The 26,980-nt window shown below is 42.3% G+C and overlaps 1 protein-coding gene across 1 annotated transcript in view; it reads left to right on the top strand.

The window, feature by feature from the left end:
• Positions 1-644: 644 nt before the first annotated feature.
• The window catches only part of trpm3 (transient receptor potential cation channel, subfamily M, member 3), a 357,718-nt gene continuing 331,382 nt past the window's right edge, over positions 645-26,980 (top strand). Inside the window, exon 1 of the mRNA XM_072259452.1 lies at positions 645-836. Within this exon, the coding sequence (XP_072115553.1) occupies positions 729-836 (108 nt within the window). The 5' untranslated portion in view covers positions 645-728. The remainder of the gene's footprint in view (positions 837-26,980) is intronic.

Here is a 26,980-nt window from a genome sequence, read left to right as displayed (position 1 = left end):
TAAAGGATTGGAACAGGTTTAGTTAAGTTACATAATGAAAAGCTGGACAGAAACAGGGGAAGCAGATTAAAGATTTTGGGCAGGATATATTAAAGGAGAAAGGTGGAGCCCTTATACAGCAAGTGGTAATACCCTGAAATTTGCTAACTGTGATGGTAGTGGACATAGATAGTTTATAGTCATAAAAGGGAAGCAAGCTCGGTAAGGTACGCGGATAGAGCTGATTGGATTGCACTAGAGAGAACGAGCATGGACTCTATGGTCTCCATCAGCGTTATCACAATACTGTACCAGAAACACCCACCCGGGCATCCCTGGCGGGGTGTATTCTAACGATTCTGGTGTAGGGCTTTCCCAAATCTCTTTCGATACAGACAGAAGCAGAGATCTCGTAACCTCATTTTGTAAGAAAAGGGACAGACGGCAGAAATTACTCCCCTGGGCAGTCGGTTGTACCTCCCCTGCTGTGATCTGTATGTAACAGCATTGCTACTCGTTGGAGGCTGCCACTCTGGGAAAGATTAAAGCCAAGGCAATTCCCCCCCCCCCACCCCGCCCCAGTTGCTTCAGATATGTAGGAGGATTTCTCTCTTTCCCTCCCTCTCTCTCTCTCTCTCTTTCTGGCTGTCTGCTGCTATCGGGAGATCAGTTCAACTGGGTTCGCTTGCTGCCTCTGCTGCCGGCTCTTTGGATTACTTTGCTCTCTCGACCTGCCTCTCTTGTACTCAATGCTGGGCACCAAAGACATGAGCCACACCGAAACACCTCGGCCTTTGAACTGGACGATCCGTAAGCTGTGTCACGCAGCTTTCTTGCCTTCAGTTAGACTCCTCAAGGTATGAGAAAGTGTCACTTCTGTGGCAATGCGATCTGGGCTCTGTTCAAGCGCCGTTAATCTTAGCCTTCGTGAAGAATATACTGCGGTCTGCGGGGGTATTAAAAACATTTGCACCGCTTTAGCAACGGCATCTTTTATACGGTGCGACACGAATTTGAAGTGGAGGCATCTGCATCGTCTCAACTCTCTCTCCAGAACTAGCAGCTTGCAGGAGAGAGAGTGAGAGAGAGAACACCCGCACTCGGCATCCCCAATATGATAGCACTCACGGTTTAACAAAAGAGCGCACAATTAAAAACATGTTATTACTCTAACGGTTAAGGTCTTTTCCTCTGGTCCCTGCGTAGTTAACGACTTGAACTGCAACGGAGATTAGTGTCAAAGTGATGAGTTAATTCATAACTAAAGCTCTGAGAGGGAGAAATATTCTGTAGCAGACGCTGATGCTCAGTTAGCCTCGCTACCAAATCATTTCTCAGTCAGCTATTGTATTATATTTTTCTGAGAACAAAACGCGATGAGGGTGGAATTTTCACTTGCAGACATGGCATTTCCATGGAATAGTTCTGCACCAGCCGTATCATGGATTCTGGCTTGGTAGTAAGTAATTCTGCCGCAGAATCTCTGACACCCAAAGGTGCATTAAGAGACTTTTACCGCCTTTCAGTGTAACCCGTCAATGGGACAGCATTACTGCAGGAAGGCTGTCTCAGTCAGTGAGAGGTCATTAAGAAAATATTAGCCTGGAACTGGAGCAGAGTTAATGTTGCTTTTTACTGCTGGTTGGACCCGAGCACCTTTTCTAATTAATCATTGTAGATAAAATGTATGAAGTACAATTTTATTTATTTAAATTGCACACATTTATAAAATCCTCAATGAGGAGATAATTGAATCTTTCCAGCAATATTAGTTCTGGTGGTGTAGCAGATAATGACTTTCCATAATGCAGTGATCAACCTGTGTGAAATGTGGGTTCTGTCACTCTGGGTGTTAATGCTCTGCACAAATTTTGGGTCTGATTGTAGTGGTTGAATAAAATGCAAAAATGCAGGTTTCCAATCAGTTACTCAAACCCAGCACAGAATGTACACAAGACTGAAAACTGTTAAGTGTATTCTGCCAAAATCATAAGCAGCTGAAGTGCGAGATTCATGCATTGTCTGGTTTCTCTTAAAGGAAGGCTGTGTTTTGTGAGTGTGTGAACATGTCAAGTGTTAGCAAGTCTACTGGCATCAGATTGACAAATGCTCTGGCTGGTGACAATTCAGAATCAATGCCAGCTTCTGATGTGGATGTGATCCACTCAAAGGCAATTGGTGACCTTATTTGCTGACAATGCGAAGACAGGCTCCTCGGGTTCCTCAATGTTCCATCTGAATCAGGAGAATACAGGCAGCTGCAGTTTTAGACCAGAGAGGAAAGCACCATCATGGATGCCACCAAGTTCATGGTGAAACACAACTTTTGTAGTTAGTTGTAAAGTTAAATGTGCATCTTGAAGCAACACACTCACCCCAACTGCTTCCCTTTCCCAGGGTTTTGGTCTATGTGATCCCCTCCCACCTTATTGGTCTCAATCCATCAACATAACCTAGTATTCCTTTCTCCTTTATCCAACATCCTTTAAATTTATTTGTTCTATTCCGCTAACCACCCCGCACAGGAGTGAGATCCCACATTCTCCCGGTGAATCCTTCTCAAACTAGAAAGAATTTCTGGAACAGAATTGGGTCAACGAACCAATTTCCGAGTTGATGCGGCACACGTGGCTTTCTCCCATCCCTGTTTGACTTGTGTTTGTTTGCCCTCCTCCCTCTTCTGGGATTGTCATTAGCAACCTGTGAATCAACAAATAAATGGTCAGAAGGATAGAAGATAGTGGGGCATGGGGATGAGATGTTTCAAAAGTTACTGTGATTAGAGGTCATCGTCACTGTTGTCAAACAAAGCAGAGAAAGGAACTGTACAGAACTAATGGATTATGGAGACCACTTTCCAGGTTCCATGAAAGGACAGCACAGTGGCCCAGAGAGCAGATATGCTGGCTCACAATGCCGGATGCTCGGGCTCATTTCTGAACTTGGTTGCTGTCAGTGTGGGGTTTGCACCTTTTGCCTGTGTCTGTGTGGGGTTTCCTCTGGGTGCTCTGGTGTCCTCTTGGTCCTTGTTGTGTAGGTGAGTGGTAGGATCTGGCAGGAGATGATGAAAATGTGGGGGAGGAGAATTAAAAAAAGGATGAATGTAGGATCAGTGTAAATGGCTGGTCGGTTGTCAACATAGTCGTAATGGGCTGAAGGGCCAGTGTCTGTGCTTCTTCTCTCCAGAAATACCTGCTTCCCTAGCCAAGCTGTTCCAGAACAGCACTGGCATCTGCCGAAGAATATGAAAAATTGCCCAGTATCATGGCCACAAAAAGCAGACCAGATCCAATTTAGCTGATTACTGCCCAGTCAGTCTACTGTCTCATCAGCAAAATGATGGAAAATATAGTTGACAGTGCAATCAAGTGCATCTACTCATCAAGTAACCTGTTCAGTGATGCTCAGTTTAGGCTTTGCCAAAGAGCTGAAATCTAGAGCTGTGTGTCAAAATGAGTAACGGGGAATGAAAAGAATGTTTAAGATTAATTAGGCCCAAGGCCAGCAATAATATGTGTTTGACGATTACCTCCTCCAACAAGAGAGAGTCAGTCTGCTCTTGACATTCCAAGGCAGTTGTATGATTCACCATTGATAAGAAACTCAATTGCACCAGGCACATATTGTAAGTACCGTTATTACAGGATCAGGGTAAAGGCTGAGTATGCTGTAGTGAATGCCTCACATCCTGACACACCAATGCCTTTCCGTCGTGTGCAAGATACTCCATTTTCCTGAGTACGTCCAACTCCAACAACACTCAACACTATCCAGGGCAAAACAACCCACTTGATTGGCATTTTTCCACCACCCTGAACATTTCCTTTCCTCCACGTCCAGTGTATTGTGCCTGCAGTGTTGGCTATCTACAAAATGCACTGCAGTTACCTGCCTAGGCTGCTTTGACAGCATCTTTCAAAACCATTCCAATCCGTCCTGACTTGGCTGTGTATGTCACCATTCCAACCCATCAAGTCCTGGAATTCCTAACTCCACAACAGAAGAATTGATGTAGTTTAATAAAGGGCCTCTCTGCTTCATCATCTCAAGGCCAGTAAGGGATGTGCAATAAACTGACTTAGATTGGGAGACCTCTTCACCAAGCACCTATGCTCCATCCGCAAGAAAAAGTGGGATCCCCTGGTGGCCACCCACTTCAATTCTACTTCCCATTTATAATAAGAACATAAGCAATAAATAAATATTTCTCATTCCCGTTCCAACATGTCAGTCCATGGCCTCTACTGCTGTGATGAAGCCACATTCAGGTTGGAGCATCAACACCTTATATTCAGTTTGGGTAGCCTCCAACCTGATGGCATGAACATTGATTTCTCAAACTTCTGGTAATTGCCCCCCTTCATCATTCCCATTCCCACTTCCCTCTCTCACCTCATCTCCTTACTTGCCCATCACCTCCCTCTGATTCTTCTCCCCCTTCCCTTTCTTCCAAGGTCTTCTATCCTCTTCTTTCAGATTCCCCCTTCCCCTCCCAGTTTCACCAATCACCCAACACACTGTGCTTCTCCCACCACTCCCCCCACCTTCTTGTTCTAACTTCTCAAATATTTTTCCAATCCTGATGCAGGGTCTCAGCCTGAAACATTGACAGATTACTCTTTTCCATAGACACTGCCTGACCTGCTGAGTTCCTCCAGCATTTTGTGTGTGTTGTTTGGATTTCCAGCATCTGCAGATTTTCTTGTCTATGTGCAATAAACACTGGTTTTTCCATCACTATCTCACCTTATAAATAAATAAATACAAAAGAGAAACATGAAATATTGTTATATTGATATGTAGTGGCCAACAACGCCTTTAGGTTCCCGAGTAAGTTCTTAAAGACTGTATACACTTGTGTTATATCTAGGGCAGATCATCTGTGGCAGTGTTTTGTGTGGGTTGCATTGGTCTCAGTAAGGATGGAGCTGGGATTTAAAGGATGACTTTGTTCTCAACAATTCGTCTTTTTGTACCTGTAAACCTGCTTGAGAAGTGTTGTGTTAGAGGAGGAAAATGAGAATAGAGTCTTGTTCATCCAGCAGAAAGTGAATGTAGGTACGGGAAATCTGAAATAAAGCCAGAAATGCTAGAAGTAGTCTGTGGGTCATTCAGCTAATGTGGATGGAGAGATAGATAGATAGATAGATAGATGGATAGATAGATAGATAGATAGATAGATAGAGAGAGAGAGAGAGAGAGAGAGAGAGAGAGAGAGAGAGAGAGAGAGAGAGAGAGAGAGAGAGAGAGAGAGAGAGAGAGAGAGAGAGAGAGAGAGAAAAAAAAAAATTATATATAAAACATGGGATCTTTGTAACTCGTGGAGTTTCTGGGTCCTGGTCAGGAATGGGACTCACCTGTTCATTACTCATTCATTACCCATTAGGAGGGTGAGCTTCTCCTTCAGAGCTTTTCCTTAGTACCACCTCCATGTCCTTATGTTTGAAATGAACTATATGGATGGTTTGCAAAACTAAGGCTTTCACTGCATTTCAGTACAACATGACAATAACAAACTATTTCTAATTCAATCTGTGAGGTTTGGAGGATGTCCAATCTACTGCAAGCAACTGGTGCCAATCTCGTGCCCTGTAAGATGAGGAGGCAAATTAGTTGGACCCAGGGTCCGTGATGTGGTTGGTTTGCCTGATGAATGTGTGTGTCTTTGTCTGTCATTGAGTGTGGGCAGGAAGTTGAAATAGAAAGCTCTGTCAATCAGTGACTGTGAAGAAGTGAAGGTGAAGCTTTAGGTAGTACTTCTCAGCTGCAGCAAGTGTAGGGCTCCATACTCTCTCCGTAACGTATTTAGTGAAGTCACATTGCACCACCCTATATTGCACCTTATTTTGAGGTGTCCATCTCCTGGTAATCCACTGCACTGGAATCTTCCATGAGGCATTTCAATGACATGCCCAAGATGACCTCCGGGCCTCCTAGCATAGTGAAAACCTCTCCTCTCCTGCTGTGGATCTCTTCCACCAGGGTGTCAAGTTCTCTGCCCATGAAGCACAGACCTTGCTGTCTCTCCACTCCTGTCCTATCCAGGTAGTCTGTGACAGTGTTGCTATGTTGAGGTAATGATTAGAGTTACATAGAAACATAGAAAATCTATAGCACAATACAGGCCCTTTTTGGCCCGCAAACCTTAGAAATTACCTAGGGTTACCCATAGCCCTCTATTTTTGTGAGCTCCATGTACCTGTCCAGCAGTCTCTTAAAAGACCCTATTGTTGTGCAGGTTGTTCAAGAACCAAATAGTTCAGGGGAAGTAGCTGCTCTTGAACCTGGTGGTGTGGGACTGCAAACTTCTGTGTCTCCTGTAGCTACAAGAAGATAGCATGGCCCAGATGGTGGGGATCTTTGATGACAGTTGAGGCAGTGCTTTCTGTAGGTACTACCGATAGTGGGGAGGGATGGTCCCCTCTCTGTAGCTTCCTATTTTCCTGAATATTGGATTTGCCATACCAGACCATAATACAACCAGTCAGGTCTCATACTAGGATCACAGTCCTGAAGCGTCATCTTAAAACAAGTCGTTGTGCTGTATTGATGGTGATACAAAGCGAGTTTGTATTGAAACATTTAGAGATTGTTAATGCTAAATTAGATACATGGTTGTATCAATTTCATTGCAGGAAAATGCGTGCACATTTACTTTGGACCAAAAAAATAAAGAACCAAGTACTTTATAAGTGGTGAGAAATTTAGGAGACCCAGAGAAACATAGGAGTTTGTTGATAGATCATTTATGTGTCATGGACAGTGCATCAACATCACTGATGGAATGCTGCCCTGGATTTAGTAGGAGGAAGTACAAATGGATGACAATTACTCTATAACCGTACAGGGCCGTAGTTAGACCATATCTGGATCACTGGGGACATTTTCAGATTGATATAGTGGTCTTTCAGGAGATTTACCAGAATGAAACCTGGGCGAGTTTAAATTACCAGGGGATATGTGACTGAAGGTTGTACAGCTGCTTTAGCGACTCAGTTTCTGTCCAATCTCTGCTATCAGTGTGCAGCTCTCTCCTACTCTGTCAGTTTTCCTTGGTATTCCAATTGCCTCGAACATCCCAAAGGTGTGCAAATAAGATAATTGGCTACTAGCATGTGCGAGGGATGAGTTGTAAATTTGGAAGGGAGTGGATTGATGGGATTCCTGCACTAGCACCTGGCACTGAAGGAAGGCTGTTCAGCCCACAGAAACTCGGTTGACTTCGTTTGCAGGAAGAAGTCAAACGTAGGGCAGAAAAGTGATGCACAATAGTTTTATAGAAAGGACCAGGTTGCTAGTATAAATCATTTCTCACCTACATGAAATGTTTTATTTTTACATAGGAAACCAGATGCTGAGATTTTTATTTAAATATATAAAGACACAAAAGACTGTGTTTGTTAACAGCCTAGCTTGTGTTCAGCTTTTTTCAAATGGAGCCACCCCACTAATGAGATAGTACTGCTCAGACTTGGGCATACAGTAGTCACCTGGCGCAAGCTTATGAACTGCACTGCTAATTCCACTCTCCTCTGTGACCACGCGTTAAGACTCTTGGCAACCTTGGCATCTTATCCCCCTTGGAAATGAGTATCAGACACTTCAGAACAAAGAATGTCTCCTCTTAGTGATGTAACATGTGAAGAGGAAGCTGAAGCAACCCACACAAAGTGCTGGAGGAACTCGGCAGGTCAGGAAAGAGTAAACAGTTGATATTTCAAGCCTAGACCCTTCTTCAGGATCTTGTACTCATTCGCCTTCCCTTCTACCTTCCTAATCTGTCTTTCCCCCACTTCCTCCCTTGTTCTTATGAAGAGTCTCAGCCCAAAACATTGACAGATGATTCCTCTCCATAGGTGCTGCCTGACGTGATGAGTTCCTCCAGCATTTTGTGTATCTGCTCTGGATTTCCAGCGTCTGCAGAGCCTGCTTATGTACATTTATTTTAATAGGAGTAAAATTACAAACATGGTCAAGGAAATTCCTAACAAGCATTGGAGAAACCATGGTAGAAAATCACAGACATTTTGTTTCTATGCATAAGTCTTAGTGCCTGTAGCTATTCCAGTCTTTGCTTATATCATAGCTCTATTGTATTTTACCTTCATTCAGCCACAATTTTACCAGTTTTGCTGCACAAAAGCTTTCTCCCTACTCGTTGCGCCCTCTTTGTTATTGTTCCTTCACCATTTTGCTATCTCAGAATCAGACTCAGGTTTATTATCACCAGCATCTGATGTGAAATTTGTTAACTTAGCAGCAGTTGTTCAGTACAATACATAATATAGAAGAGGAAAAAAATAAGTAAATCAATTACTGTATGTGTATATTAAATAGATTGAAAAAACGTGCAAAAAAAACCCAGAAATACTGTATATTTTTTGAAAAAGTGAAGCAGTGTCCAAGGGTTCAATGACCATTTAGGAATCAGATGGTAAAGGGGAAGAAGCTGTTCCTGAATCGCTGAGTGTGTGCCTTCAGGCTTCTGTAACTCCGACCTGATGGTAACAGTGATAAAAGGGCTTTCCCTGGGTGCTGGAGGTCCTTAATAATGGACGCCGCCTTTCTGAGACACCGCTCCCTGAAGATGTCCTGGGTGCTTTGTAGGCCAGTACCCCAGATGGAGCTAACTAGGTTTACAACCCTCTGCAGCTTTTTTTGGTCCTGTGCAGTAGCCCCCACTCCCCTCCATTAGAGACAGTGATACAGCCTGTCAGAATGCTCTTCATGGTGCATCTATAGAAGCTTTTGAGTGTATTTGTTGACATGCCAAATCTCTTCAAACTCCTAATAAAGTACAGCCACTGTCTTGCCTTGTTTATAACTACATGGATATGTTGGGACCAGGTTAGATCCTCAGAGATCTTGACACCCAGAACTTGAAACTGCTCACTCTCTCCACTTCTGATCCCTCTATGAAGATTGGTATGTGTTCCTTCGTCTTACTCTTCCTGAAGTTAACAATCAGCTCTTTCGTCTTACTGACGTTGAGTGCCAGGTTGTTGTTGTGACACCACTCCACTACTTGGCATATCTCACTCCTGTATGCCCTCTCATCACCACCTGAGATTCTACCAACAATGGTTGTATCATCAGCAAATTTATAGATGGTATTTGAGCTATGCCTAGCCACACAGTCATGGGTATATAGAGAGTAGAGCAGTGGGCTAAGCACACACCCCTGAGGTGCACCAGTGTTGATCGTCAGTGAGGAGGAGGTGTTATCACCAATCCGTACAGATTGTGGTCTTCTGGTTAGGAAGGCGAGGATCTAATTGCAGAGGGAGGTACAGAGTCCCAGGTTCTGCAAATTCTCAATCAGGATGGTGAGAATGATGGTATTAAATGCTGAACTACAGTCAGTGAACAGCATCCTGACATAGGCATTTTTGTTGTCTAGGTGGTCTAAAGTCATGTGGAGAGCCATTCAGATTGCATCTGCCATTGACCTATTGTGGCAATAAGTAAATTGCAATGGGTCCATGTCCTTGCTGAGGCAGGAATGCAGCATTTGGTTAGATCAATGTATTTCATTATTCCTATGCCTGACATTCCATAACTCTGTGACTCCCCGGAAACAGTCATAATCAATGTTAGGCTATTGTTCAACATCTTGGAATCAGAAGTGTGAAGTAGGAATCAGAAGTGTGAAGTAGGAATCCAGAAATATCACCATTGTTTCCTAATCGTGCTTCATGATGGGCAAACTGTTTGAAGTAATTGTTGGTATACCTGGCATATTTTGGACAATATAAAGCAGTGCACAGATTTGCAGATCAAGAGGTTGGTGAAGTGGAAGATGAAGACACAAGGCTTTTTTTTATGTGTGGAAGCCTGAGAACAAACCAATCCCACAGGAACTAAGAGTCAAACATAGTAATGAGATTGGTCAATTGCGGAAGTTGCTTTCCAGGATTCTGTAACCTTATGGTTGTGGTACCAATCTGTTACTCGGGTAACAACTTGCAAAACTGAGTTTGGGAAGACTGTTAGTTCATGAGTCAGCAGCAGAGAATAGCCATGGGAGATCGCAGACACTGAGATGCTTTTGCGACGGGGCCACCACCAGTTTGATCTGTGTTCATCACAAGTGTAGATCAGCAGTCAGCATCTTCCCAGGTACATCGATCTCTTTGGAACAGTTAATCCAAATCAGTGTTATGATATTCTTTTTGTTGAATATTATGACTTTTAGATTAATTTGTAATCCTGGGAATCTGTTGAGAGGTTAGTTTGTGTCTGGCAACCAGAACACCATTTTTCAGGCAGGCCTTTCAAAGAGAACTAGTTGTTTGTGCTTGCATTATTTTTCAAGAGAGAGTCTAATCCTTTCCCCCTCTACTCAATAGCAAGGTCATCATAGACTCTCCTGTCAGAGCCATCCTGTGGACTACTAAGAACTTAACTGACCAGATATCCTGAAGCTATGCATTCTGGATCAGCTGACCTCAAAACCTTGCCGCAGGAGTATTACCTGAACTCCTTACATTTAGGATGAGTGAAGCTCTAACAAAGGTCACAAAGTTTGAAATCATCCAGCACAACAAGATCTGCTCCATTTACACCCTAGTCCCTCCAAATTGCATATTATCCTGATCTGGAAATATATCGCCATCCTTGGGTTTAAATCCCAAACATCTATCCCAACAACATAATGAATGCGCCATCACCATGTGGGCTGCAGTGATTCATGAAAGCCGTTCAGGAACAATTAGGGATTATTGTGCGAAAGAGTAAATTAAAGAAATCTATTTATTGCCAAATTAAGCATAATTTTCATTTGAGCATATCTTTGTTCTTTTTACTTTCAATAATGTTAATGAGTTATTCTGGTAGAATTTGAAACTCAAATGTGTTGTCATTATAATAGGAATTTTTTAAAATTCTCAAAACAACCCCACTATCCTATAATGTCCTCTGCATTTAGGAATGAGCAGTATATGTTGGTAAACAAAGGAAAGACTTGCTTGGCTGCAGCACTTTTCTATCCCTTTCATTTTCTAAACTAATCTTAAATACATTTTCAATGTAATCACTATTGTAATATGGGGAATAAGACAGCCTACTTGTGTACAAATTGTCAAAAATCCTGTGCACATATTCCCAGAAACACTGATGTGATAATGACCAGATAACTGGTCTGTCTAGTGATTTTGAATGAAGAATAAATCCCACGACATTAATGGAAATCCCCTCCAAGGGGTGCTTTGCAATCTATCTGAGAGGGGAGATGGGGGCTTAGTTTAACCTCTTATCAAAAAGATGGTGCTTCTGACTGCAGCACACTACACTGGAGTGTCAATGTTAATTGAATCGTACAGCATGGAAACAGGCCATTTATGTCAACTCATCCACACTGACCAGTGGACACCATCTATATTTGCCCCATCACCCAGCACATGTTCCACAGCAACACGCACAAACTAGTCCTGATGAAAGGGCTCAGCCCAAAACATCAACTGTACTCTTTTCCCTAGATGCTGCCTGGCCTGCTGAGTTCCACCAGTATCTTGTGTGTGTTGCTTGGATTTCCAGCATCTACAGCTTTTTTTATTGTTTGTGACACGGTCCACACCCTTTATACCTAAACAGTTCAAGGGTTCATCTAGGCGTTTTGAAATGCTGTCAGTGACCCAGCTTTAATCACTCTGTCTTGCAGTTACTTACCACTCTCTGGGTGAAGAAGTTTCCTCCTCATACTTTCTGAATCTTTTCCTAACCTATGTTATCTAGTCTTATCTACCCTTAATATGGGTAAAAGCTTCTACCTTTACCCTTTATCGCGTTACATGCCTCAGTAAGCCTCTTCTTAACCTTCTCAACTCCAGGGAGAAAAGACTTAGCTTCTCCCATCTTATGTTTTGACAGGACTGCTCCATCCCAGGCAATATCCTGGTGAATCTCCTCTGCACCCTCTCCACTTCAAAGACATCCTTCATATACCTTGGTGACCAGAATTGTTTGCAGAATTCCAGCTGAGGTCTGGCCAAGATTTTATAAAGGTGGAATTTAACTGTAGAAAAATATAAGATCCAACTTTAATCTGGCACTCGAACTTGAGGTGTGGCTCATCCATTGTCCAAATTATAAATATACTAGTCAAATATTCATAATTATTTTTTAATATACACTTACAATGAATTATGGCAGAATAGTTTCCATAACATTTCAAACTTGTTGCCTGTAAGCTTTAAATCCATTCATTAAATGTAATATTTCATCTATCTCTCAGCTTAATAAAGTAAGCATTCTCATATTAATAGTAACCAGACATGAAATTTCAAAGCAACATTACATTTGGAAAAAATGAACTTCAGATTTTACAACTAGGCAATAACATTTTCATATGCTGAAGTACACATTTTAATATATATAGGACTTAAAGCTAAGGAATAAGAAATCAGATTGACATGCTTAACTCCAATCCAGATGAAGGGTTTTGATCTGAAATATTGACCGTCCATTTCCCTCCATAGATGCCACCTGATCCATTAAGTTCCTCCAGCACCATTTGTGCCTCTTGACATAGTGAACCTTTCTGTTTCTTCATTTGGTATTGACGCCTCTGGAAAGGGCAATATTTGCTGCCCCCTCGGAAAGTGGTGAAGTGTCATTGTTTTCAACAGCTACAGTTGGTGAGACCACCTGCTTCATTTTGAAAGGTTACCTTGCCCCAAATGGCTACCAATAATCCAAAGGAAAAAATATAAATCAGTGGTAATTTTTTTTTCCATTTGTTATCCCACCTATTTATTCAACTCTTTACGCAGCAGACCCTCTACAGACCACCTGTTGGGCAAGCAGAAATTGATTTTTCCTGCCTGACTGGATTCTCCAACTTTCAATCAAGTCCCTTCAGTGTAATCTAGGTCTGCATGGCATTATGATGAGCTGCTTGTCAAGATATGTCAAACATCCTGCATGTTAAGCATTTTCCCCAGAGAGAACCTGGTGCCAATTTGGCTCAACAACCTCTGCATCAGAAGATAATGCTGCTCCAGAGATATGGCCACAAAATCGAGACTGACACTCCCCATGCTGTATGAGAGAGGGCTGCATTTATGAAAGGTGTTCGCTTGTGGATGAGAGGTTGCACCAAGACCCCTCAGCACTGTTTCAAAGAAAAAAAAATGGGTGTTCTCCAAAGGCCGGGGTCAAAATAGTGGCATTCAAAATGCTTTTGGATATGCTGGGAATGGAGAAATACGGAGCATGTACAGGCAGAAGGAATTAGTTCAATCTGACATTCTTCTCAACAAAGAAGTTGTGGGCCAAAAGGGCTGTTCCCCTGTTGTCCTGCTCTATGTTGTAAAATGTAATCCTCACTCAGACGACTTGCGTGTGTTACTGTTGGAGCTTGCTAAGCGCCAGCCAACTGCCATATTTCCTAAAGTAGGTCTGTGACCACACTAATACAAAGACTTGTTCATTACCATCAGGCATCTGGAGAAACTGGCAGACGTTACACAAATGCATGTACTTTTGAGTCGGCAATGAAAAGTTGAGTCTTCACCACATTGAGGGTTGCACTGGGAGTAGGAAACCACCAAACCAGCTGTTTCATCCTTTGTACTTATTCATGATATACTAGAGCAGATGAAAATTACAATGTCGCTCACACTCATCAATGGAGCAATTTACTGATAAAGTGACAGGCTTCCATGAGATAATTATCTTAGAGAAAGACTGCATCAGGATGCTGTACATAATTTTATGTAGTCTTGTACATCCATTGCTCTCCCCCCCACCCCATTCAGTGATACACCCTGCTCCCTGATGGTACCACCTCTGTATTAAAATTCTTACCCTTGTTCTCAAATCCCTCTTTGCTTTCAGAACTGTAAGCCTCCTCTTCACCCCTCCTCCCCCTCCCAAACCACTGCATCATCCTAACTCCTGCCAGCATCTCTGTAACCTTTTCTAACCCTCTGCACTCTCCCATTTTTATATTTTCTTTACGTTTAGAGATACAGCACAGTAACGAGTCCGCACCACCCAATTACCCCTAGGTGACCAAATAACCTACTAACTCATACATCTTCGGAATGTGGGAGGATATCGGAGCACCCGGAGGAAACCCATGCAGTCACAGGGGAGAACATACAAACTCCTTACTGACAGCGACGGAATTGAACGGGGGTTGCTGGTGCTGTAATAGTGTTATACTGACTCTGGGGTTATATCTGATTTTAACCACACCCTCACTGGCACCCCCTTTCCTTTCACTGCCAAGACTCTGTAACTTCCTAATTCAAACACTTCTCTTTCCTTTTGTAAAATGTGCCATAAAGGTTTCACAAAGATTGGAGGGTTGCAGATGTTGTTCCCTTGTTCAAGAAAGGGAGTAGGGATAGCCCGGGAAATTATAGACCAGTCAGTCTTATTTCAGTGGTTGGTAAGTTGATGGAGAAGGTCCTGAGAGGCAGGATTTATGAACATTTGGAGAGGCATAATATGATTAGGAATAATCAGCATGGCTTTGTGAAAGGCAGGTCATGCCTTACGAGCCTGACTGAATTTTTTGAGGATGTGACTAAACACACTGATGATGGTAGAGCAGTAGATGTTGTGTATAAGGATTTTAGCAAGGCATTTGACAAGGTACCCCATGCAAGGCTTATTGAGAAAGTAAGGAGGCATGGGATCCAAGGGGACATTGCTTTGTGGATCTAGAACTGGCTTGCCCACAGAAGGCAAAGAGTGGTTGTAGATGGGTCATATTCTGCATGGAGGTCAGTGACCAGTGGTGTGCCTCAGGGATCGTTTCTGGGATCCCCTACTCTTCATGATTTTTTATAAATGATCTGGATGAACAAGTGGAGGGATGGGTTAGTAAATTTGCTGATAACACAAAGGTTGGAGGTGTTGTGGATAGTGTGAAGGGCTGATAGAAGTTACAGCGGGACATTGATAGGATGCAGAAACAGGCTGAGAAGTGGCAGATGGAGTTCAACCTAGATAAGTGTGATGTGGTTCATTTTGGTAGGTCAAATATGATGGCAGAATATAGTATTAATGGGTAAGACTCTTGGCAGTTTGAAGGATCACAGGGATCTTGGGGTCCGTATCAGTAGGACGCTCAAAGCAGCTGTGCAGATTGCTTCTGTGGTTGAGAAAGCATACGGTGCATTGGCCTTCATCAATCGTGGGACTGAGTTTAGGAGCCGAGAGGTGATGTTGCAGCTATAGAGGACCCTGGTCAGACCCCACTTGAAGTACTGTGCTCAGTTCTGGTCGCCTCACTATAGGAAGGATGTGGAAACTATCGAAAGGGTGCAGAGGAGATTTACAAGGATGTTACCTGGATTGGGGAGCATGCCTTATGAGAATAGGTTGAGTGAACTCGGCCTCTTCTCCTTGGAGCGACAAAGGATGAGAGGTGACCTGATGGAGGTGTATAAGATAATGAGAGGCATTGATCGTGTGGATAGTTAGAGGCTTTTTCCTAGGGCTAAAATGGCTGGTATGAGAGGGCACAGTTTTAAGGTGCTTGGAAGTAGATACAGAGGAGATGTCAGGGGTAAGTTTTTTACGCAGAGAATGGTGAGTGCGTGGAATGGGCTGTCAGTGACGGTGGTGGAGGTGGATATGATAGGGTCTTTTAAGAGACTCCTGGACAGGTACGTGAAACTTAGAAAAATAGAGGTCTATGGGTAACCCTAGGTAATTGCTAAGCTGAGGACATGTTCGGCACAGCTTTGTGGGCCGAGAGACCTGGATTGTGCTGTAGGTTTTCTATGTTTCTGTGTTTCTAAAAACCACATCTTTGCCCAATGACTTGGTTTCGGATTTTGTCTGGCTATTAAATGAGAGGCTTTGTTATGTTAGTAGTCCCCTATAAATGCAAGTTATTGTTTGTTTTGCAATTATTATATTTTATTGGTGGCTGCACCTCACAACTTTATTTAACTTTAGTTAGCTCTTTATGGTATCTTTATGTATGGCATGTTATTAATATAACCTATGCTCCTTCCTTTGTTGTACCTAGGATGTCATCCAGTACTTCCTTGCTTCAAGTTTCTTTATGTATAGCGCCATGAATTGTACACTATTTCCATTCTTGAAATATGTGCCAAGCCCTAGTGTCAGTTCCCCTGTAGTGGTTGACGATCGTGCCCAACGATGACAGGAAACCTGTGTGAGAGAGTTTTTAAAGTGGAAAAGCTCTTTCTCTGGGGCAATTCCACTTTCTTGACCTTGAAATCTCATGTCCAGAGGTATGAACAAGCATCACAAACTAGGGTCTTCCTTGGTTGCACTGAATGACCATGACATCTTCAGTGCCTTGTCATGCCCATCGCTCTCCACAAAGTTGCAGATCCACCTTCCTGGCTGTTGGATCTCTCTGTAGATCTCATCCACCCAGTCGGCTGGAGCAGACATCACATGTTAGGAGAGGCATGTCCCTATCTCACAGAGGTACGAGGCCTGCCGGCTACACTCGTCCGGTTTGGCCTGTCTGTCGAAGCGGAGTACTGGGATATGGCTGCTCTCGCATACAAACAGCTACCTGGACCCACAGGTGAGAGCTGAGTGTCAGGTCAGGACTAAAGTTAAGTGAGCTGTCCCAGAGTGGACACAACAAACCCCCTTCACCAGAGGTGCTACCCCTTCCTGGACACCCCATACACCCTTGTACCTCCTGGATAAACCACACTTCTTCACCAAGCTGTGTTGATACTTGGCCTTTGCACCCTACCTCATCTCTGCTATTTAGTATTGATTTTCTGCAACCATTCTGGTAAACACTTATATTTTCTTAATCAGAATCAGAGTCAGAATCAGGTTTATTATCACCAGCATGTGACGTGAAATTTGTTAACTTCCACATCCGGCGTTACCTTCTCTAAATAGAAGAGATGATACAAGCTGAGATTTTATTTCATTCTGAGAATGTGGGATTCACTGACAAGCTCAAACATTGGTTTTCACCTCTGAGAGGTAATGGGAAGCTACCTTCCTGAAGAATGTTGAGGTTACCTGATGACTCCCAAGGGCTGTTTGAAGTCAGTCGCTTTACTATGGGTTTGGAGTCATCGATAGACTAGGTTTGCTCCCCTAAACCGACTGTAATCTCTAAAAGACGCAGAAGTGTTACAAAACACAGACATTCAGAAATTGCTGTCAGGGATCTCGGGCTTCTCCACAAAGTGCATTTTTTTTTGCCTCTTTCTGAGTAATTCCTCTATTTGTTTCCAAATTGATTTTCGCTGCACCAGCCCTGAAATGCGCTGCAGGTGTGTGTTTATAGGCATCTCAAGTGCTTAGAAACTATTCCGGCCCTATAAAGTAGCTTTTGTTTATGTGGATTGCTGTTCCCTCAGATAAATACTTTACTATATAATCTAACAAAAAACTGCATCAAGTACAGTACTGTGCAAAAGTTTTGGGCATGTACAGTGCATATTGCTAGGGTGCCTGAGACTTCTGCACGGTACTGAAGTAATTTTATGTATTGCACTGTACTGCTGCCACAAAAAAGCACACAAATGTCATGATGTATGTGAGTGATAATAAACCTGATTCTGATGTGGGTCTCTGTTGTGGGCTGAGAGTGGGAAGAGGGGAATCATGACTGAGAAAAGGGGAAGGGAGAGGGCAGGGAGCAGGAAGCACCAGAGAGTCATTCTGTGATGATCAATAAACCAATTGTCTGGAATCAAGTGAGCTTGTCCGCTGTCTCAGGGCTGGGTGTGTCTGTACTCTCACCAACCCCCGCCCCTGGCACTCCTTTGCCACCTATCCCACACCCTCGCCTAATATCCATTGCTCCCGCCAGATTTACAAACTCGCTCTCCACTTTACATTGACAAATACGGTACTGTGCAAAATTCTTAGGCACCCTGGCTACATGTACAATATGTGTCCAAGACTTTTGCACATCACAGTATATTAGTGGCATAGTTGCACCGCAGGCAGCATAGTTGTGTAGCAGTTTGTGCCACGCTTTACCATGCCAGCTGTAAAATTGATCGGAGTTCAATTCCCAGTGCTGTCTGTAAAGAGTTTGTAGTTCTGCCTGTGACCACGTGGGTTGCCTCTGGGTGCTCTGTTTTCCTCACACATTCCAAAGACACGTGTGGGTTACAGCTAGTAAATTGTAGGCATGCTATGTTGGCACTGGAAGCATGGCAACGCTTGCGGGCTGCCCAAAAAATGATGCATTTCACTGTACTGGTTTTGATGTACACGTAAAAAAAATAAATCTAATTTTAAATCTTCTATGTTAAAGTTTATAAAGTTACAGTATATGGCATTGAAACGGACCCTTTGATCCAACTCATCTGTGCCAACCAAGTTGCTTATCTAAGCTAATCCCATTTGATTGCATTTGGCCGATGTCTGTGTAAACCCCACATATTCAAGTGCCTTTTGAACATTGTAACTGTGCTCGCGTATTATATATGTTAATTTCATTTATATTCTAATCACTTTGTAGATGTTTTATAATTTGGTTAAAATTATTTATCTCCTGGTATGCTAACTGTTAATTTCTTTGATATGATTGGTTGCTAGGTCATCTTAATGACATTCCTGTTGCTGTGTGCTGTTACTGCTCCTGACTGTAACCAGAATTGGAAAGTGGGAATGTCCCCTGAGATTCACTTCACAATGATCTCAGTGTTGTGGTGAGGGGTATTCTTTGAGGCCAAGCTGTGAAGACTGCTGTTGCTGACCCCAAATCCAAGCAATTGTTCAGCCCAATAATACTCACTTATGCCAGCTTTTAAAATTCGAAGAAGGTTGAAAATGTTTTGCCAGTTTGAGGAAGTGGCAGGCATGCATTATTTTTGTGACAATAAGAAAATGGGCATTGTAGCTGTGTCACATTTAGGCTGATCGGTAAGAATTATGTGATCTGGTGCATAAAATTAAACATCTCTTAATATTCACCAACTTCTGTTTAGGGCATGGAGCTGATTGCATTCTAATGGTTTTTGCATGATTGTATGACAGAGCAATGGAGTGCGCTGTCATATCGTTACACGAGCTGGAACACTGCCACTTAGTACTGCAACAGAGAATGTTAATGCCAGTTCTAATGAGTGTGGGTCATGAATTTCAATTTAACATCCCATTAAGAGAGCAATCTTGCTCTTGTAGCACTTCCAGCAACTCATCCTCTTCCATTTGTTAAGCAAACCAGTCTCAGCATTTGTTTCCTCGACCTGACACACATTAATAATAATAGTTGCTTTAGTGGTATAGCTCTCTTTCCCTAGGTATCACATAAAACACAAAGCAATTATTCCCAGTCTGTAGATTCCTAAAATGCATCATCTAGAACACAGCAAAAATGCCCGAGTGTTTTATTGGTCTTATTGAACAACAACGTGTGGCTTTTTGACCAATGAAGAATGATTAAGGTGGCAACCACAGGCTTAGCCCAAATGATAGTTTTTAGGGATCATTTTCAGAGAGGATTAGAGGGGGAATTTCAGACATTATGGCCTTAGAAAGTATGTCCTTCTGCCCATTCCCATTTCCCTTTCTCATCTTATCTCCTTACCTGCCCATCACATCCCTCTGGTGATCCTCCCCCTTTCCTTTCTTCCATGGCCTTCTGCCCTCTCCTATCAGATTCGCCGTTCTCCAGCCCTGTATCTCATCCCAATTGACTTCCCAGATCTTTACTTCCCCCTCTCCCGGTTTCACCTATCACCTACTTACTACCTTACATTTTTTCCTCCCCTCCCCCAACCTTTTTACTCTGACTTCTCTTTTTTTTCCAGTCCTGATGAAGGGTGTCAGGTCAAAACATCATCTGTTTACTCTTTTCCATAGATGCTGCCTGGTCTGCTGAGTTCCTTCAACATTTTGTGCATGTTGTTTGGATTTCCAGCATCTGCAGATTTTCTCGTTTCCTCAGTAGAGAGTTTAAGTAATGGAGTGATCTAGAGGCCAGAACTGGACAAGTGGAAAACATCAGGAATGTTATAGGGTGGAATAATTACAAAGAACCAGTAAAGGGATATTCCCTCCCTATCTTAGCACCTGAGCAAGATGGGTGAAATAATTGTGTTTTATTTTAATATTCAGTTATAGTGTATGGGAAACAATGTCAATTTTTTTAGTGTCACTGGGCCTTGTTAGAGACTAGGGAGGAATTTGCAAACAAGAATATGAATTTTAAAATTGTGATTGGCCATTGAGCATTGGGTAATGGAAAAGGACATAGGCAGCAGAGGTTTGGATGGACTTAGCTTTATGGAGAGTAATACATAAATTTGTTATAAATTTCTGAAATTTGTTAACGGCGGCAGTACAATGCAATACATGATGCATAAATATAGAAAAAACTGAGTTACGTTAATATATATATGTCTTATTAAATAGTTAAGTTAAAATATGTAATACAAAATAACAGAAGTAAAAAGGTAGTGAGGTCGTGTTCATGGGTTCAATGTCCGTTTAGAAATCGATGGCAAAGGGGAAGCTGTACCTGACTCACTGAGTGTGTGCCTTCAGGCTTCTGTACCTCCTTCCCAATGGTAACGGTATGAAGAGGGCATGTCCTGCATGTTGGGGACCTTAATGATGGACGCTGCCTTCCCACTGAACCGCTCCTTGAAGATGTCTTAGATATTACGGAGGCAGGTATCCATGATAGAGCTGACTAATTTTACAAGTTTCAGCTAGTCAGTATGCTCTCCACGGTACATCTGTCGACGTTTTTGAGTATTTTAGTTACAAACCAAATCTCAAGCTCCTAATGCAATATAGCCGCTGTCTTGCCTTCTTTATAGCTGCATCAATATATTGCATCCAGGTTAGGTCCTCAGAGATATTGACACCCAGGAACTTGAAGTTGCTTTGTGGAAACAAGCCTTTTTCATTCCAGATTCATTTAACTTGCACTTAGATTCTCCAGCTGTCAAATTAGGACTTGAAGACTTGTCTCCAAATTACTAGTCCCAGCCTCTAGATTGCTGATGCAGTGGCATAGCATAAAACATAAAACTTCAGAGCTCAGTACAGGCCCTTAGGCCCACAATGCTGTACCAACATTTTAATCTACTCTAAGGTCAATCTACTCCTTCCCACCCCATAGCCCTCCATTTTTCTTCTATCCATGTGCCTCTTTATGAGTCTCTTAAATGTCCGGAATATATCTGTCTTCACCATCATCTTTGGCAGCGGGTTCATGCATCTACTACTCTGTGTGGAAAAGCACTATGGTACTCATCCATAGCCAATTCAGTCGATCTCAGCACCACCACCTCTTCACCATGTAGACCACAGTATTCCAATACCATGGGTTGGATGCAATGCTCTCATTCTCTCTTATATCAGCCTTTTCAGCTGATGTGTCATGAGAAACTTGTGCATCTGGTATCATTGTAGCAAAAATTTACATTCATTTGTAAATTGGGGTCATTGACATGGTCAGTGTTTCTTGCTTACCCATATCTCTGAAGAAGGGACTGGAGAACCTGAGTTATAGCTCAAGGTTGATTATGTGAGGACTTTACTTCCTGGAGCAGAGGAGAATGAGGGGAGATTTGATAGCGGTATATAAAATTATGAGTGGTATAAACAGGGTAAATGCAAGCAGGCTTTTTCCACTGAGGTTGCGTAAGATTAGACCTGGAGGTCATGGGCTAAGGGTGAAATGTGAAATCTTTAAGGGGAAATTCTTCACTCAGAGGGTGGTGAGAGTGTGGGACGATCTGCCAGCAGAAATGGTGGATGCAGGTTCAATTTCAATGTTTAAGAGAGTTTGGATAAGTGGTATGGAGGGTTATGGTCCAGGAGTGGGTCAATGGGACAAGGCAAAATTATTTAGTTTACTAGATGGGCCAAAGAGACTGTTTCTGTGCTGTAGTACCTCGTGACTTTATTACTCTAAGGTGGGGAAATACCCTCTTGAGCTGCTGGTATATAGGAAGTGCTGATGCTCCCACTGAGCTGTCAGGCTGGGAATTCCAGAATTTAGATCCACTAATGATGAGGGGGCTATAATACATTTCCAAGTCAGATAATGTGATTTTGGAAGGGGTCGGCTTTTAACACTGTTCTCATGCACCTGCTGCCCTTTTTCTTCTTGCTGGTCGTGGTCACAGCTTTGGAGGGGGTGGGGAGGAGTTGTGGATGAATCCCTGGCAAGAAACTGTAATGCGTTTTGTGAATGGAACAGAATGGGAGCGTCACTGCTCCGCTGAGGGAGTGAATAATTGACGTGGATGCTCGAGTTGTTGCTTTGCTCTGCATGGCCTTGACAGTTTGGAAGATTGTTGGAGCTGAGGTCATGGCAGTAGGGTGAGGGGAGTGATCAGGAAGAGGCTGCACGAATGAGCTTGGAGAGACAGAAACACAAGCTTAATTTAGATCGCAGGAAGAATGCATCAAGGCACTGGCAAAGCCTCTGTGGAGTCCGAAAATGTAGTCAATGCCAGTGTGATCAATTATTAAAGTAGCCTGATTAGTCAGGCTGTTCCATGTTAATGTCTTCTGTAGGTTCAAGTCTTCTGTATCACCCTCGCAGTTTGCATCTTCACAAGATCTAGGTCAGCGGTGAGTGGCATGAGCAATTGTTTAAATCTGCCACTAAGGCTGCACACATGACCATGTATACATAATATCATAGTGTCATAGAGAAGTTGGGGGAGGGGAGGAAAAAATGTAAGGTAGTAGGTAGTAAGGTAAGCCTCCTTTGGACTGTGGGAGGAAACCAGAGCACCTGGAGGAAACCCACACAGCCATGGAGAATGGACAAAGTCCTTACACACTGTAGCGGGATCTGTATATATATAGCATTCCAAACACAGTTTATCACTGTACCTCAGTATATATGACAATAATAAAACAATTAATTATAAGGGATTTTTTCCAGTGGATTTTACTTTTTCTTTTCCGTGAATGAGTTAATTTTATAAAAAGTGAGAAATTTTTATATGGAGAAGGTAAAACACTAATGATTTATTTACTTTATCTACAAACCCGAATCATTCAACACAGATGCCTATTGCAATGAATAAACCTTTCAGATAGCCAGCACAGATGCCCATTGCACCTGTGTTAGTTATGTGAAAGATTTATTTGTTTATTTCATCTCCCCCTGATCTTCCCCATTCCTGTACTTTCCCATCCTTCAAGTATAAATTTAATTCTCATTTGTCAATTGAATCAGCATTTCCAGACAGTCATTTTCCAGATGCAAAAGCATTTCTTTTCTGCTTCCCTCTCACCCCAACCCCTCCACCAATTATTTTAAATTGGTGTACTTGGGTTACCAATATGTTGTCAAATTCCACTTTTTATCCTCAGTACATAATTGGAGAGAGCCATTTCAAACTGATAGTTTAAAAGATGGTGTTTAAAAAATTAATTTAAAAAGCAACATTCTGTGCTATGGATAGTAATGATAGAGAGGCAAAAACTAATTCAAAATCAAAACAATTACCGCTAGCCTGCGACTGCCACAGGGTTTGTTATACTTGCGTGATGCAACCTCCGCTCCAATGAAGTGATTGTTCCAAAGATTCAAAATTCCTTATTTCGATCCTTTATTAGCAATTAGCAAACATATAATCTTGAAGTGATATTAAGCGGTCAGAAAAGATACGACCTCCGAATCCACAAACTGCCACGCAATAAGCGAGAATACATAACTTATTCCCTTCGCTTTCACCACGCCCCCCCCCCCCCGCCCACATGGCTAGTTGCCATACTAAACATGCAACACAGAATACCCGGCTTCTACATGATAGATTGAATGTTGGCAAATGGAACTAATTTAATCAGCAAGGACAAGTTGGGTCAAAGGATGTGTTTCTGTGTTGTATGACTCTTCCACTCTTATGGCCTCTTATAAGGAATTGCCTATAATAATTTGGTTTTTATTAGCATTAAATCTCTTAAAATCCAAAAGTTTATTTTCTTATTAGATTATGGCTCCAAATATTGTAGACCCTTGTTCTTTTGAGTCAGTGTTTGAGTATATTTGGCAGCTTCGAGTTCCGACAATTTGCCCTGGTCCAAGCACATTGAAGCTAGGGCCAAGAAATCACACTAAAGCCTCTAATTCCTCAGAAGGCTAAGGAGATTTGACATGCCTCCCCATCTCTCCCCTTTGACCACAGCAATTTTGATATTTTGATAGATGCATCACAGCTTGGTATGGCAACTTCCCTGCCCAAGACTTGAAAAAATGGCAGAGTTGTGAGCACATGCCAGTCCATCAGCTACCCCTTCATGGACTCTCTCTACCCTTCCCATTGCCTCCAAAAAACAGCCAACATAAAGAACAACCTCTCTCCCACCCTGATCATTCTCTCTTCTCCCCCCCCCCCATAGTCTGCATTCTGTTTTCTTTCTCTTCCTTGATGTACTGCTATGTGGAATGATCTGTCTCTCTGCATGAACTCTGCATGCAAACAAAATCTTTTCTCTGTATCTCAGTACATGTGACAATAAGAAGCCAACTATACCAATTAGAACAGCTGCTCAAAGCACCAGTCACCCGGCCTGATACTCCGGTGCATTAATGCTGTTCTGATGGGGTGTCACGTCATGTTCTCTCATGCCACAGAAGGAAGCTGTTGAGAATGGGACAGCTCTCCAAACATTCCCATCTATCTCATTCTTCCCACTTATCTCCCTGTACACCAGAGGTAACTTACAGGAACCAGATAACCTGCCATCAGCACGTTGGGTTATGGGAGGAAAGTGAAGTAAATGGGTTACCTGGGTGCGGGGAGAACCTGCAAACCCCACACTGACATCACCAACGGTCAGGGTCAAACCTAGGGTGCTGGAGCAGAGAGGCAGCTGTTCTATCCTCTCTGCTGGGCACACACAGCCCCATACATTACAGAACAGAACATTCCTGGCGTCCTAGACCATAGTTAGCACTCAGCCAGCATCATTGAAACAATAAATTATTACAGCAGTTTTGTGACATATAACTGCTTGCAGATTTGCTACTATAGTTCCCAAATTACCATAAGACCATAAGATATTGGAGCAGAATTAGACTATTTGGCCCATCGAGTCTGCTCAATCATTTCATGATGGCTGCTCTGTTTTCCCTCTCAGTCTTAATCTCCAGCCTTCTCCTGTATCCCTTCATGTCCTGACTTCCCTTCAAAAAACTTGCATAGGCTGTTAAGCACATTGATGTGACCTGAAATTGTCAAAATAAATACCACGAAACAAAATTGACATATTGAGAATGCTGGGAAGATGATCATCAAATGCTGGAAATTCTCAGTAGCTCAGACAGCACCTGTGGAGAGAGAAACTGAGTTAAAGTTTCAGTGAACTTCTTCCTAATCTTTCTTTTGGAAATATTTGGCAGGTGATTTTCTTTTTTTCTTTCTGCCTTGGGCAGAAAATAAGAAAGTATATTAATTTTTTTCCCTTTTGTAAACCGAGGAAATAATATACCCATGTTTCAGAAGTTAATGAATATCATTAGCCAAGCATCAACAGAAAATGTGAATCCCTATTTCAAGTGGATTGCATTGCATCCATGAATGTGCACATCAATTGGCTTAATTAACATTTGCAATAGATCTACTACAACTGTTTAAAACCTGGTAGAAATGCCAATGATAAAATAACACCAGAACTACCAAGTTGTACTTTATACTGCTTCAGAAACAGAGAAAGAAGAAAGATTATTTGTGAAATTCAAAATGGTGCAAGTAGCTATTTTCAATGCCCCACCTTTTTTTTTCTCACCTGGAAAGTTCAGAATATTCCTCTACCATCTGTATCATGTTGCAATTTCAAAAACAACCATCTTTTGTCATCAGTCCAAAAACACCTCCTCAAGTGACTGTTTTTCTCTGTAAATGAATTTCCATTGCAACATTCCAAAGCCTTACATGCACACTCAATCCTGCACAACTAAACCAATAAACACTCCAGTCCATCCATGGAAGCTTCAAGTGGAGTTTGGAAGGTTAAAGGAAATTTAAATAAAGTTGTTCAAGATTATAAGAGATTGTTGTTTTTGCTGCTACTAGAGTGGGGCAGATTTACAATAGAACTATATGGAGATTGAGGAGGTGGGGAGATGATTTTTTTTCCCCATGACATTTATGTGATTGGGGAGTGGCCTGATTGACTGAGCAGTAGGAGCAGATTCAATTATCACTCACATGAGGGAATTGGATAAAATCATTATGAAGGAAAATAAATACTTGTCTCTGGAGACCCACTAGGATTAATTAGATTGTACTTTTGTAGAGTCATTATGGACTAAAAAGCCTCCTTTAGGTCCACATTCTGTAATACTTAACACTTCTGTTGCTGTGTGGTGTGGTAGCATAGATGTATTACTGGACTTGGGTTCTAGATATGAATTCAAAGTCAAATATTTCACCTGGGGATTGAGTTCCATTAAATAAGTAAAGAGAAAGGGATTGTGATGATGAACGAAAACCTAGTTTGCAGTTGCCCCTTATGGAAGAAGATATGCCATGTGGTCATAGCAAGGTGTCAGACTCCTACTGCCTTCCAGCAAGTTTCACAAGCAAGGACATTTATGGGAGGAGCAATAACCATTGGCTTCGCCTCCTAAACCCATATCCTGTGAATGAATAAAGTAAAGCTCATGTGAAGGATGAGTGCCCAGTCAGTGCTTTCCCCACTGACTTGGAAGCATTTTGACTATCCCACTCCACAGCTTGTTCCTCATGACCCCACAAATACTCGTTAAATCCTGTGTTCCTTTTGAATCCACATCTTCCATTTTAGAGCAGTTCACTTGGTATAAGTATTCTGCTCACGCCCTCTGTCTTTTCTTTTACCAGTATCCCCTGGTTACCAGCCAGCTTGGCAGAGGAAACAGTTTTTCTCTACTGGGAGAATACCAAAAAATACTGCAGCTAAAATAAAAACAAAAGAAATGCTGAAAACACGCAGAAGGTCAGGCAACATCTGGTGGAATAGAAACAATTTGTGTTTCAGGTTGGAAGACCCTTCATCCAAACTTAATCAGAACCACAGTTCCAACAAAATTCTGATGCAGGGTTTTCAGCCTGAAATATTT

This window comes from Mobula birostris, chromosome 5, assembly GCF_030028105.1.
Source record: "Mobula birostris isolate sMobBir1 chromosome 5, sMobBir1.hap1, whole genome shotgun sequence".
In the NCBI taxonomy this organism is placed as follows: domain Eukaryota; kingdom Metazoa; phylum Chordata; class Chondrichthyes; order Myliobatiformes; family Myliobatidae; genus Mobula; species Mobula birostris.
The sequence above is the reverse complement of the archived record's forward strand: the minus strand, read 5'-3'. Positions and strand labels throughout refer to the sequence as shown.